Here is a 15188-nt window from a genome sequence, read left to right as displayed (position 1 = left end):
TGTAGTGTATTTTGGTTTTCAGAAGGCTTTCGATAAGGTGCCACATAAAAGGTTATTACACAAGATAAAAGCCCATAGTATTAGGGGCAATGTATTGGCACAGATTGAGGATTGGTTAACACACACAAGACAGTTGAGGCTAATGGGTTTTTTCAGATTGGAAAGATGTACCGAGTGGAATGCAAAAAGGATCAGTCCTCGGGCATTAATTATTCACGATTTATATTAATGACTTAGAGGAGACGGCAGAGTGTAAAGTATCCAAATTTGCGGATGATACAAAAGCAAGTGGGAGATCGTGAACAAAAACAGAAGTTGCTGGAAAAGCTCAGCAGGTCTGGCAGCATCTGTGAAGGAAAAAACAGAGTTAACGTTTTGGGTTCGGTGACCCCCTCAGCACTGATCGTGGCTGGGAAAATGTCAGTTTATATGCAGAAAAAAAAGGGAGGGAGATGGGGTAGGGAGTAAACGATAGAATAGAGCCCAAAGAGAGAGAAGAACAGTTGAACAAAGGAGTTGATAACAATCAGGCTAGGAAGGTGAATAGTTGTTAATGGGGACTGTTAGTGACTGACAACAGTGGGTGTGTAATGGCAGACTATGTGATAACAGGGCCTGGTGTGTGGGGTAGGGGGCTGGGACATAGGAGAGTTTAGGCCCTAATATTATTGAACTCGATATTGAGTCCAGAGGGCTGCAGGGTCCCCAAACGGTGTTGTTCTTCCAGCTTGCGTTGAGCTTCGCTGGAACACCGCAGGAAGCCAGAGACACAGATGTTGGCCAGGGATCAGATCGGTGCGTTAAAGTGGCAGGCAACAGGTAGCTCAGGGTCTTTTTTGCAAGCAGAACGTAGATGTTCTGTGAAGCGGTCACCCAGTCTACGCTTTGTTTCCCCAATATAGAGGAGATCACATTGTGAGCAGCGAATGCAGTAGTCTAGATTCTGGGAAGTGCAGGTAAAGTGCTGCTTCATCTGGAAGGTATGTTTGGGCCCTTGGATGCTGAGGAGGGAGGAGTTAAATGGGCAAGTGACGCACCTTCGCCGTTTACAGGGGAAGGTGCCGTAGGGCTGTGGGGAGGTGTTGGGGGTGAAGGAAGAGCGGACCAGGGTGTCCCAGAGGGAACAGTCCCTGCGGAAGGTGGACAAGGGAGGGGAGGGGAATATTTGACTGGTGGTGGCATCTCACTGGAGGTGGTGGAATGGCATCTGATGATCTTCTGGATGTGGATGCTGGTGGGATAGTGGGTAAGGACAAGGGAAACTCTATTGCTGTTGCGGGAGGGAAGAGAAGAGAAGGGATGAGGGCGGAACTGTGGCAGATGGGTCAGGCGCGGTTGAGGCCCTGTTGACAACGGAGCTGTGGAATCCTCGGTTGAGGAAGAAGGTGGACATTTCGGAGGCTCTTTTGTCAAAGTTGGCCTCATCTGAACATATATGATGGGGACAGATGAACTGAGAGAATGGGATGGAGTCTTTACAGGAAGCAGGGTGTGAGAATGTATAGTCCAGGTAGCTGTGGGAGACAGTGGGTTTATAGTGGATATTAGTGGCCAGTCTATCCCCAGAAATGGAAACAGAAATGTCAACGAAGGGATGGGAGGAGTCAGAGATAGACCAGGTGAAAGTGAAGGCAGGGTGAAATTGGAAGCGAAATCGATGAACTTTTCCATTCTGGACAAGAGAGGGAAGCAGCACCGATGGTATCATCAATATATCAGAGAGAGTTGTGGGTGAGGGCGTGTAATAGGACTGGAACATGGAATGTTCCACGTACCCCATGAAGAGACGGACATAACTAGGGCCCGTGCAGGTTCCCATGGCCTACTCCTCTTATGTGAAGAAAATGAGAGGAGTTAAAAGAGAAGTTGTTGAGGGTGAGGATGAGCTTGGCCAAGCAGAGGAGGTTGGTGGTGGATGGGGACGGTTCAAGTCTTTGCTCCAGGAAGAAGCGGAGAGCCCAAAGACCCTCCTGGTGGGGAATAGACATGTAAAGGGATTGCACGTCCATGGTAAAGAGGAGGTGACTGGAACCTGCAAACTGGAAGTTTTGAAACCGATGGAAGGCGTCAGAGGAATCACGGATGTACATGGGCAGGGATTGGACCAGGGGAGAGAAGACTGAGTCAAGGTAGGAGCAGGCTGAAACAATGGGTCTGCCTGGACAGTAATGTTTGTGGATTTTTGGAGGGTAATATATCAGAGGTAAAAGTGAACTGTGCGGTGTTGAGTGTCTTATCAGCTTGGAAGCAGTTGGGGGGAGGTCATTGGATGAAATGAGAATAGTTACCGTAGTAGATACAATGGTCTGATACGTCATGGTGGGGTCATAGTCCAGGGGAAGATAGGAGTAGGTATCTGAGAGCTGGTGCTCAGCATCTGCAATGTAGGAGTCAGTATGCCAGACAACGACAGCACCACCCTGTGGGAGATCACGTTGGAGAGACGGTGATCGACTCCAAAAAATGCCATGCTGAGGGATCTGAGTGTGCATGTGCATGACACACAAAAAGGTGGCACGCAGGTACAATCAGTAATTAAGAAGGCAAATGGAATTTTGTCCTTTGTCACTATGGGGTTGGATTAAAAATAGGGAAGTCTTGTTACAACTTTGCAGGATATTGGTGATGCCAAATCTGAACTACTGTGGATCATTTTGGTCCCTGTATTTAAAAAAAGGACACACTGACATTGATTGCTGTTCAAAAGAAATTCACTAGACTGACACCTTAGCTTAAGGGGTTGATATTATCAAGAGCAGCCAAACAGGTTAGGCCTTTGTTCATTAGAGTTTTGAAGAATGAGTGATGATCTTATTAAAGATTCTGAGAGGCCTGACAGATGTTGAGAAGATGTTTCCACCAGTGGGGGAGTTTCAAATTAAGGGACAGCGTTCTGAGGAAGGGTCACTAGACTTGAAACTTTAACTCCGATTTTTTCTTCACAAATGCTGCCAGAACTTTTCCAGCAACTTCTGTTTTCGTAAGGGACATAGTTATTGAATAAAGGAACATTTGTTTAAAACTGGGTGCAAAGGACCTATTTTTCTCACGGAAGGTAGTGATTATTGGGAATTCTCTACCCCAGAGAGTTGGTCAGGCTAGATCACTGGTAGTATTTTAAATTGGAGGTAGGTAGATTTTTGAAATATTGGAGTGTTGGCATCCATGCTGATCTGGCACTAAAGAGGGGCTAAAGCCTGGGGCAGATTAATCCTGATCTTGTTGAATGGTGGGCCAGGCATGAGGGGTTGAGTGGCCTTCTGCACCTATTTCTTATGTTCATGCATTGAGGTCATGGCTGATCTGTATCTTGACCTATACTGGTATCAATTCAGTTTCTCTTTTATGCTATTGTTTAGCAATAATCTATTTATTTCCATTTTTAACTTATTACTGCTTTTCATGGCAGAGCGCTCAACACATCTATCACCTTTTGTTTAAAAAGTATTGCTTAACTTGCCTTCTAAGCAAGATGGCTTTGATGTTGATACCCTCAGCATAATAAATTGCTTATTTGTTTTTTTAATCTGATCAGTTCATTTTTGAAAATTCAAAAACTTATATCACATTTCCGTAAGCTTCTGTATTTTGATTTCGTATCGTAGAATCATGACTGCTTAGAAAGCCATCTTGTGCATTCACTGTGTTGGCTGTATGGTAGAATATCCAATTTATAGCATCATAAAAATGTACAGGAATCTGAGCTAGCCCTAAACCTAATTTTTATATTCTGTCATCTGGTAGAGTCTCCAGTGTTCTTTCGATCACTGACTGACTAGGAATTTTTCTCATTTTTGCCTCCTGCTATTGGCACATATTCGAAGCATTTTCTGAATTATACTTGGCCTGCTTGACCAGGTTATATAAGTTCACCTCCTTTGGCATCCGGTCCAAGGCCAGAATTTGAACCTGGAGCCTCTGGCTCAGAGGAAGGGATGCTAACCGCTGTGCATTAAGACCTGTCTTTGAATTATGGAGTCCTCTACATCAGTGATTCTGCTTAATGCCTCGGGCAAAGGAGATTTACCAAGATGTAAGATATGAAGAGAGACTGGATAGTATCATAGGGATCTACAGCACAGAAATAGGCCCTTCGGCCTATCATTACCATGCTGATCAAAACTAATTGCTACTACTCTAATCCCTTTTTCAGTGCTTGGCCTGTAGATAGATTAGATAAGGAGCAGGAGATTTAGAAAGGATGTGGGGAAAACACTTTTCAACCTGAGGGTGGTGGAAATCTGGAATTTATTGCCTCTAGCAATGGTAGAGGCAGAAACCCTAACAGCATTTAAGAAGTATTTTGGTATATACTTAGGATGCCAAGTCATACAAGGCTATGGACCAAGTGCTGGAAAATGGAATTAGAATAGTTAGGTACTTGTTTATAACCAGCACAAACTTGATAGACTGAAGGGCCTTTTTCTGTGTTGTAGACTTCTATGACCCTGTGACCTAACTGCCCTAGTATTTTTTAACAGGCCGTCAATTGATCAGTAGTTAGCATGTAATACAGGATGCACAAAGAATTCAAAATTTGAACTCCAGATCCTTTAGCCTTACTTTATATTATTATTGCATGAATTCTAATTTTCCTCTTTTGTTTGGAATGACAGTTGGAGAGTTTAGGACAGGGTGAGTTGGCCTCTCGTCTCACTTTAAACTGCCAGAATTCCTATGTAGAGCCTCACAAGATCAAAGAAGTTCCTGTAACCATAATGGATGTAAGTATGTGCTTATGTTGATTTTCTGTTTCCAAGAACCCCCCTCAACCTCGTGAAGTTACACATTTGTTAATGAATTAACTAATTAATCTGAAGTTTGATAAATGTTAGTTTTCTCTTTCATGCTTTACTTTTATGGAAGGCTTATCTTTTTCTATAACCATTTTGAAACTAATCGAATTATGATGGCTAGACTTAAAGTGCTCCCCCACTTATGCTTCCGTTACCTGCCCTGCCTTATTACCTAAAAGAAGGTCTAGTTTTGCTCCTTCTCTTGTTGGCACATCCATATATTGGTAAAGGAAATTTTCTGGAACGCATTTGACAAATTCTTCACATTCAAAACCTTTAACACTATAGTAGCCCCAGTCAATGTTTCGAAAATTAAAATCCCCCATTATTACAGCCTTATTATGCTTGCATATATTTGAAATATCCCTACACATTTGTTTCTCAGTTTTACTCTTATTATTGGGGGGGGGCCTATAGTACAATCCCATCAAGGTGATCTTTCCTTTCTTATTTGTAATTTCTACCCCAATAATTTCACTGCACGATTTTTCAGAAATATCTTCTCTAGTTACAGCAGTAATGTATTCCTTAATCAAAAACCATACCCGGCCCCCTTGCTTGCCTCCCTTCCTATAGCATCTAAAACCTAGAACATTGAGTTGCCAGTCTTGTCCATTTCTCAGCCAAGTCTCTGTAATAGCTATGATGTCCCAATCCCATGTTCTTAAACATGCTCTGAGTTCATCAGCTTTACCTGTAAGACCCCTGCATTGAAATAAATGCAGTTTAGTTCTTCAGAGTTGCTACATACTGTGACTCTGTTGTTTTTCTTTTCTAGTTGACGTGTTGTCTTCACATTCAGAACCTTCCCCAGCAATCTTTCTATTTACACTGCTACTTAGAATTCCTCCACTTCCCCCTCTTTATCAGTATAAAGTTTGCCTTAATGGAACGAGCAAATCTCTCTGCTAGGATATTGGTCCCTTTCCAGTTCGGGTTAGGCCCATCCTTTTTGAACAGGTCTTTTCTATCCCAAAAGACATTCCAATTGTCCGAAAACATGAATCCCTGAAGAATACACTAGTTGTTCAGCCATTGATTTATCTCCTTTATCCTTTTGTTCCTTCCTTCATTTGAGTTTGGCATTGAGAGTAAACCAGGGATTACTACTTTTAAGGTTCTATTTTTTAGTCTCCTATTTCTTTAAATTCACTCTGTACTGCTTTAATCTTTTCCCTAAAAATGCCATTCCTACCAATGTGTACAATAATTTACGGCTTCTCAATTTCACCTTTTTAACAATATGTTCGAAGTGTTTAGAGCCATCCTTAATCCTAGCACCAGGAAAGCAACAAACCATCCTAAATTTACACTCACTGCCACAGAATCGCCTGTCTTTTCCCCTGACAGGAGTGTCTCTTTTAACAATAATTCTGTTAAATTTTGTCAAACGCTGCTTAACATAAAAATCATTCCAAGTGACCAATAACTGACCACCCCTTCCATTTTCCTCAGAGAGACTATCCCCTTCAACTGTTCCAAAAACTAAATATCTATTTGTTAGAGGAATAGCCACCGGAGGCATTTGAACTGTCTTCTTACCTTTCCTGACAGTCACCCATCTATCTGACAGATCCTGCTGTGTAATAACTTTGCTAAATCTACTAGCCATTGCATTCTGTATCTCGTGCATGCCCTTAATAGCATTAAGCCTTAAAAAAAAGGAACCTCCAATGACACCTGATATATAAAATGAATTGTCTTTCATTAGCTACAAAAAATAATGTTAAAATGGAAAAAAAATGTAGGAAAAATCAAACATATAAAACTTAAGTAAAATCAATCATTTAACTGATTAACTGAATAACAATGATTTCTCTTCAATAAATTCCTCGAAGAAAAAAGAATCCTCTCCAGAGCTGACCACGTGTAGGTCTCCCCGAAACAAAAATACAACTCCTTATTTTAAAAAAAGCTGTTCGGCATTTCAAACAAAAACTTTTGCAATGAAAAAGATCCCTTTAAAATGCATGTAGTTTTCTTTAAAGTTAGTAATGTAGAATCAAAAAAACCTCAGCTGTTCACTACAGACTCTTGAAATGGTGGTTTTTAAAAAAAGATCTGTTTGAGAAAGAATCGTGATTTTTTTTTGTTTGTTTTTTTTGTTTCTTTTAATGTTAGTGAAACAAAATGAATAAAAATCTCATATTAGTGAAACTGTAATAAATGTAATAAAACGATAATAAATCTTTAACGAAGCCCACAATCCCAGGAGCAGCTACAAGGCCCATGCTGCCTCCTAGAACTCTCTTTGTGGAGGTGACACATGTGATTGATGAGGGTAGAGCAGTGGATGTTGTCCAAATGGATTTTAGTAAGGCTTTAGACAAGGTCCCTCATGGTCGGCTCATCCAGAAGATTAAGATGCATGGGATCCACGGTGACTTGGCTGCATGGGTTCAGAATTGGCTTGCCCATAGAAGACAGAGGGTAGTGGTGAAAGAATGTTTTTCTGGCTGGAGGTCTGTGACTAGTGGCGTTCCTCAGGGGTCCGTGCTGTTACCTCTCTGTTTGAGATACATATAAATGACTTTGAATACATAGATGGGTGAGTTAGTAAGTTTGCAGATGACATAAAGATCAGTGGAGTTGTGGATATTGTAGAAGGTTGTCAAAGGATACAGCGAGATATTGATCAGTTGCAGATATGGATGGAAAAAAGTCTTTATAAACAACATCAACGGGACTTCAAGTCATAGAGTCACACAGCACGAAACAGACGCTTCAGCCCAACTTGTCCATGCAAACCTGGTTTCCCAAACTAAACTAGTTCCAATTGCTTGCATTTGGCCCATATCCCTCTATGCCTTTCTTGTCCATGTACCTGTCCAAATGTCTTTTGAATGTTGTAATTGTATCCGCCTCCTCCTCTTCCTCTGGCAGCTCATTCCATGTACGCACCAGCCTCTGTGTGAGAAAGTTACCTCTCAGGTCCCTTTTAAACTTCTCCCTTCTCACCTTAAACTGAATGATAGGGCTGTAATAGTAGGGAATTTTAACTTTCCAATCATAGGCTGGGACTGCCATAGTGTTAAGGGCTTGGATGGAGATAAATTGTTAAGTGCATATAGAAAACGTGCTGAACTTTCCAGCAACTTTTGTTTTTGTTTCTGATTTACATCATCTGTAGTTCTTTTGGTTTTTATTTAAGGAGCAAAACTTGACTTTCTTTTGGGAAATAAGACAGGGCAAGCAACTGAAGTGTCAGTGAGGGTGCACTTTGGGGCCGACTATAGTAATTCAATTAGTTTTAAAATGGTTATGGAAGAGGATAGACTTGACCTTAAAGTTGAAGTTCTAAATTGGAATAAACCAATTTTAACGGTTTTAGACAAGAACTTTTAAAAGTTGATAGGGAGAGGCTATTCACGTGTAAAAGGGTGGTTAGAAATTGGGAGGCCTTCAAAAATGAGATATCGAGAATTCAGAGGCAGCATGTTCCTATTAGTGTGAAGGGAAGGCTGATAGATGTAGGGAATGCTGGATAACTAGAGAAATTGAAGCTCTGGTCAAGAAAAAGGAGGCATATGGCAGGTATAGACAGCTGGGATCAAGTGAATCCCTTGAGGGATATAAGGTTAGTATGAGTATATTCAGGGAAATCAGGAGGGCAAAAAGGGACATGAGATAGCTTTGGCAAATAGGGTTAAGGAGAATCCAAAGAGATTCTACAAATACTTTAAGGGCAGAAGAGTAATTAGGGAGGTAGGGCCCCTTAAAGATCAACAAGGCCTGTGTGGAACCGCAGAAGATGGCTGAGATAATAAACAAGTATTTTATGTCAGTAACTACTGTGGAGAAGGATATAGAAGCTAGAGAACTTGGAGAAATAAATAATGATCTCTTGAAGTGTGTCCATTTTACGGAGGAGGTGGTGCTGGATGCCTTAAAACACAAAGGTGAATAAATCTCCAGGTCCTGATCAGGTGAATCCAAGAACTTTATGGGAAGCTAGGGAAGTGATTGCCGAGCCCCTTGCTGAGATATTTGTATCATCAATAGCCACAGGTAAGGTGGCAGAAAAATGGAGGGTGGCTAACATGGTGCCATTATTTAAGAAAGGTGATAAGGAAAAGCCAGGGAACTATAGACCGGTGATCCTGACGTCAGCGTTGGGTAAGTTGTTGGAGGGGATTCTGAGGGACAGGATCTACATGTATTTGGAAAGGCAAGGGCTGATTAGGGATAGTTAACATGATTTTGTGCATGGAAAATCATGTCTCACTAACTTGATTGAGTATATGAAGAAGTGACAAAGAAGATTGATGAAGGCAGAGTGGTGGACGTTATCTATATGGACTTCAACAAGGTGTTTGACAAGGTTCCGCATGGTAGACTGGTTAGCAAGGTCAGATTACAGAGAATCCAGGAAGAGCTAGCCAATTGGATACAAAATTTGCTTGAAGGTAAGAGACAGGGTGGTGGCAGAGGGTTGTTTTTCAGACTGGAAGCCTGTGACTAGCGGTGCGCCGCAAGGATCAGTGCTGGGTCCATTGCTTTTTATCATTTATATAAATGATTTGGATGTGAGAATAGGAGAAATGGTTAGTAAGTTTGCAAATGACACCGAAATTGGAAGTCTAGTGGACAGTGAAGAAGGTTATCTCAGAATACAACAGGACATTGATCAGGTGGGCCAAAAAGTTTAATTTAAATAAATGTGAGGTGTTGCATTTTGGCAAGGCGAACCAGGGTGGGACTTAATGGTGTGGTCCTGGGGATTGTTGCTGAACAAAGACACCTTGGAGTGCAGGTCCATAATTCCTTGAAGGTGGAGTCACAGGTAGACACATGGTGTCATGAAGAAGTCATTTGGCACACGCCTTTATTGGTCAGTGCATTGAGTATAGGAGTTGGGAGGTCATGTTGCGGCTAGAACATTGGTTAGGCCACTTTTGGAATACTGCGTCGAATTCTGGTCTCCCTGCTACAGGAAAGATGTTGTTAAACTTGAAAGTTTGCAGAAAAGGTTTACAAGGATGTTCCCGGGTTGAAGGGTTTGAGCTATAGGGCGTAGCTGAATAGGCTAGAGCTATTTTCCCTGGAGCGTTGGAGACTGAGGGGTAACCTTATAGAGATTTTTTAAATCGTGAGGGGCATGGATAGAGTGAATAGCCAAGGTCTTTTCCCCAGCGTACGGGAATCCAAAACTATAGGGCATAGGTTTAATGCGAGAGGGGAAAGATTTAAAAGGAACCTAAGGGGCAACTTTTTCAAGCAGAGGTCGGTGCTTGTATGGAATGTGCTGCCAGAGGAAGTGGTGGAGGCTGATACATAACAACAGTTAAAGGACATCTGGTACATGAATAGGAAGGGTTTAGGAGAATATGGGCCAAATGCTGGCGAATGGGGTTAGACTAATTTAGGATATCTGGTCGGCATGGACAAGTTGGACCAAAGGATCTGTTTCCGTGCTGTGCAACTGTTTGACTCTAGTTTTGGACTCCCTACCCTGGGAAAAAATCTTGGCTGTTCGCCTTAAGTATGCCCCTCATGATTTTACAAACCTCTGTAAAGTCACCCCTCAGCTTCGTATGCTCCAGGGGTAAAAAATGTCCCAGTCTATCCAGCCTCTCCTTATAACTTAAACCTTCCAGTCTCAGTAACATCCTTGTAAATCTTTCACCAAACCTCTCATTATACAAGTAAACAACTGCAGTCATATATCATCATTTTATTACATCAGGGCGGCCAAAGGACATCACAGTCAATTAAGTGCTTTCGAAGTGCAATTCTTCTAAGTGCTGCAGCTAGTTTATGAACTGTGATGATCTCTTTTTCACGTCATGGAAGAATAAATCTTGAGGGAGAGAACCCCAATCATAGAATAATGCCACTTGGAAAGCCAATTGGCTGTTCATGCCTCTGCTGGTTCATTGGCAGAGCTTTCCAATGAGTCACTTTCGCCACATGCTGCAAATATTTATCCACTTCTCTGAAAATTATTGAATGTGCTTCCATACCCCGCAGGCTAAATTTGCTCATGATAGAAAGAGAGGTAGAAAGGTAATTTGTAAAAAAGGCAAGGTTGCTGCAGAGGAATGTCATTAGTTAAAGTGAGACAAAATCTGGCAATTGGAGTAGAATGTGTAATTGTTTTTTTATGGCAGACAGAATAAATATGAAGTATGTTATCTAAATGGTTAGACCAAGATGAGATGACATTTTTATCTCAGACGCTGAATCTTTGAAAATCCCTTCCTGAAAAGATGGTGGAATGCAGATTTCTTGAATAATTTTAAATGAGTGGTACATACTTGTTGAGCAATGGTATGAAAAGCTTTCAGAAATGATCAGAATTGCAGATTAAATGCTTCAATCAGATCAGCCATGATCTTATTGACTCTTGGAGCAGGCTTTAGGGGTGAATGGCGTACTGCTCCTTTTTTGTATATTTATTCCAAATCAGAATATCTAATCATAATCACATTGCTATATTTGTGTGCGCAAATTGGTTATCTCATTTAAGAAAGAAAGACTATCATGTACTTATTACAAAGTTGCTACACAAATACAAGTTGTCATTTTGTTAAATCATTTTTAGCTATAAGTTGTGGATGAGAGTTCTACTGTTACCTTGTTTCAGGTTTTTGATCACAGTGCACTTTCTCAGGAAGCCAAAGAAGAAATGTATAAATTATATCCAAATGCGAGACGAGCACATCTTAAAACTGGTGGCAACTTTCCCTATTTGTGTCGGAGTGCTGAGGTTAACCTTTATGTACAGGTGAAATTGAAGAGTTTTTATTACCTTGTACTTGACTCAAGGACACTGCATAGAGCTTGGGCTTTTAAGTATTTATTAATGGGATGTGAGGGTCAGCATTTATTGCATAATCTCAGTTTCCTTCGAGGAGTTGGTGAGTCAATGCCTTCAGCCACTGTTCCTCCGTAGTGCTGACAGGGAAGAAATTCCAGGATTTTGACTGGGGGGCGGTTTGGTCAGAAGCAGTGGTTAGTGGAGCATTTCTTTGGAATCTATGTGGTGCGAATGTAACTTAATTGTTAATCAGCCCAAACCTGGATGTTGCTTGGAATCTGTTGCACATGCTTCCTTATTTGAGGATTGTGAATGGAAGTGAACACTGCAGCCGTCTTCAGACATACCCAGCGAAGCATAAATTTCCTGTGCTTTACCTTTACTTACTCTGCATGTGTAATTATTCAAGAAGGAAGCAAACGATAAACCAGGAAACTACAGGCTAACCTTAGTGGTGGGGCAAATATTGGAATTCTGTGGGAAGAGGCAGGATTAATGAAGAACAGTAGGCATGGTTTTGTTAAGAAAATGTTGTGTCTGACCAACTTGATTGACTTTTTTGGAGAGGTGCCCAGGCATGTAGATGAGGTCAATGTTTTTGATGGAGTCTACTTGGACTTCATCAAGGCATTTTGAAAACATCCTCCATGGGAGACTAATGGCGAAAGAAAGAGCACACGGGATTCAAGGCAATTTGCCAAATTGGATCGACAATCAGTTGAGTGGCATGAGGCAGAGAGTGATAGATGAGGGGTGTTTTTCCCACTGGAGGTCTGTGTCCAGTGGTATCCAGCCGGGGTCATGTTGGGGCCCTTGCTGTTTGTGTTTTATGTAAATGATTATGTTAATATATAAATGTGCAATAAATTTATATAAATGTCGGAGGGTTGATCAGTAAATTCACAGATGATACAAAAATTGGTGAGGTGGTAAATAGTGAGGAGGATTGCCTTGGATTATGGGTAGATATATATGGACTAGTCAGGTGGTCTGTTTGAGCTCAGTCCGTATAAATGCGAGGTGATGCATTTGGGCAGGACAAATAAGGCAAGAGAATACATGATGAACAGTAGGAACCTGGGAAGCACCAAGGATCAGAGGGACATAGGTGTACCTGTACAGGGGGACATTTTGTGTGCATGTACACCGGCCCCTTAAGGTATCAGGACAAATGGATAAAGCAGTTAAGAAGGCACATGGGATGCTTGCCTTTATTAGCCGTGGAATCGAGTCTAAGAGTGGGCAGGTTATGCTAGACCTGTATAAAATGTTGGTTACTCCATAACTAGTGTATTGTGTGCAATTCTGGAATCCACATTAAAGGAAGGATGTGATTGCCCTGCGGAGGGTCTGACAGAGATTTACCAGGATGTTGCCTGGGCTTGAGGGTTTCAGTTATGAAGACAGATTGAACAGACTGGGGTTGTTTTCCTTAGAGCAGAGGCAATTGTGAGGGAAAATTATTGGGATGTATAAAATTAAGAGGGACATAGGGTAAACAGGAAGAAACCTTCCCTTTGGTGGAGGGATCAATGACCAGAGGCTATAATAAGGGGTGTAGGAGGTTTTTAACCCAAGGATGGTAGGAATCTGGAACTCACCTGTAAGGGTGCTAGAGGCAGAAACGCCCATAACATTTAAGAAATGTTTAGACATGCACTTCTGGAAGAAGTGCTGGAAAATGGGATTAGAATAATTGTTGCTGACCGGCACGGACAGTCTCTCTCTCTCTCTCCCTCCATCACACCCTCCCAAATTCTATCCTTTCATGCTCAATCCTTTACTCTATCTCACATTTGCCTTTGCCCCCTATTCCTTGCTGTTGCTCTCCTCCAACCTCTTGCTGCTCCATAACCCAATTCTACACCCAGTTATAAAGCTTGTCCGCATTTCCCATAGCCCTGTTCAAATTTGTACTTAATGGGAATATTGGAATTTAAATTAATTCAAGTATGAAGTTTTTGCTTATTGGTTTGTTGATTGCTGAAGTAAATTGACCTAGTAATGATGCCATGCTTCAAAAGCTTTAAACCTTATGCTTTATTTTCAGATCCACCTGCGACAGTTCCACGGTACACGGTATGCTGCAATTGACCCAGCAATGGTGAGCGCTGAAGAACTTGAGGTACACAAAACCAGGTTTGAAAATGGGAATGAAGAAGATCTTTGACTTTCTCTCTTGACAAAAAGAGTAAGCTTCCACAAGACGGCATTGAAGTGTGAACTCTCAAGTGTTGGCAACAGAGTACCTTTTTTTTAAAAAGTTTCGTGGCTGAGCAAATGAGAGGTCTACCTGATTACTTTTGTTCTTTAATTCTAATGAATTTAATTCCCACAAAATCTTTTGTCTAAAACCTTCCCCAATGGCTTGTCTAATTAACGATTTAGAATCCAAGCTATAGCTAAATAACCGACACCGTAAGTCTCCTTGCATTGCCTCTTAGGTCAGTCCTGTTTTATTAAATGCCATTTTATTTTAATTAATTTGTTGACCAGTTAAGTATTTCAAGAGCAATTTACCTGTGGTCTAATCACTTCATGACCACTTGATTTTGAATTAGTTGGTAAATGATAATGTGCCTGACATACTGCATTTATTTTAGTCATTTATTTACCATAATTTGTTTTGAAATTCGTATAAATAATTGTTTAAAAAACCTTTTATTGTGTGTGTTTATTAATTTGACTTTAATTCATTAGTGAATCCGTTTGCAGTTCCTGCAAATATAAAGCTGAAAATTTGTTGTATTTGACTTTTACTTAAAGGATTATAGTTTAGAGTGCAAATGCTATGTGTTATGTAAACATATTGTTGAACGTGCTTACTTTAAAGTGGCAGTTTGTGTCAGATATTTGCCTTGGGAAAGAATAACTCACTGAAGTCAGGAAGCAGCTATCAAGAATATACGCTGAAGAATACGCTATTAATGTGTTTTATTGCATTCTGTGAATGAAATGCATATCTAGCCTGCAATGAATAGAATTCAAAACTTCTTCTAAAAATGTCTTTGGGGGCTGAGCCCCTCTTACCAGAGGTTTTTACATCAGTGCATTATGCTGATTAATAAATTTGATTGTTTCAATATGGAATGTTGTTCAAGATGTTAATTGTAAAACAGCATCATTTGGTACCAACTGGAAGTTGAGGGGTGAATGCTTTGGAGAGGTGTGGAACTAATGGAGGGCTTGTTAGAGATAGTAGGAACTGCAGATGCTGGAGAATCCGAGACAACAAGGTGCAGGGCTGGATGAACACAGCAGGCCAAGCAGCATCATAGGAGCAGAGAGGCTGACGTTTCGGGCCTAGACCCTTCATCAGAAAAGGGGGAGGGGAAGGGGGTTTTGAAATAAATAGGGAGAGAGTGGGAGGCGGATAGAAGAGGGATAGAGGAGAGGATAGGTGGAGAGGAAACAAACAGGTCGAAGAGGCGGGGATGGGGCCAGGAAAGGTGAGTGTAGGTAGGGAGTTAGGAAGGGGATAGGTCAGTCCAGGGAGGACGGACAGGTCAAGGGGGCGGGATGAGGTTGGTCGGTAGGAGATGGAGGTGCGGCTTGAGGTGGGAGGAGGGGATAGGTGGGAGGAAGAACAGGTTAGGGAGGCAGGGACGAGTTGGACTGGTTTTGGGATGCGG

The 15188-nt window shown here is 41.5% G+C and overlaps 1 protein-coding gene across 1 annotated transcript in view; it reads left to right on the top strand.

The window, feature by feature from the left end:
- The window catches only part of spg21 (SPG21 abhydrolase domain containing, maspardin), a 78724-nt gene extending 64078 nt beyond the window's left edge, over positions 1 to 14646 (top strand). The window contains exons 8-10 of the mRNA XM_048615709.1: positions 4617 to 4724; positions 11383 to 11523; positions 13607 to 14646. Coding sequence (XP_048471666.1) covers positions 4617 to 4724; positions 11383 to 11523; positions 13607 to 13726 — 369 coding nt within the window. The 3' untranslated portion in view covers positions 13727 to 14646. The remainder of the gene's footprint in view (positions 1 to 4616; positions 4725 to 11382; positions 11524 to 13606) is intronic.
- Positions 14647 to 15188: the final 542 nt, after the last annotated feature.

This window comes from Rhincodon typus, chromosome 33, assembly GCF_021869965.1.
Source record: "Rhincodon typus isolate 14 chromosome 33, sRhiTyp1.1, whole genome shotgun sequence".
In the NCBI taxonomy this organism is placed as follows: domain Eukaryota; kingdom Metazoa; phylum Chordata; class Chondrichthyes; order Orectolobiformes; family Rhincodontidae; genus Rhincodon; species Rhincodon typus.
Note: the sequence above shows the minus strand (reverse complement) of the source record. Positions and strands in the feature narration are given on the sequence as shown.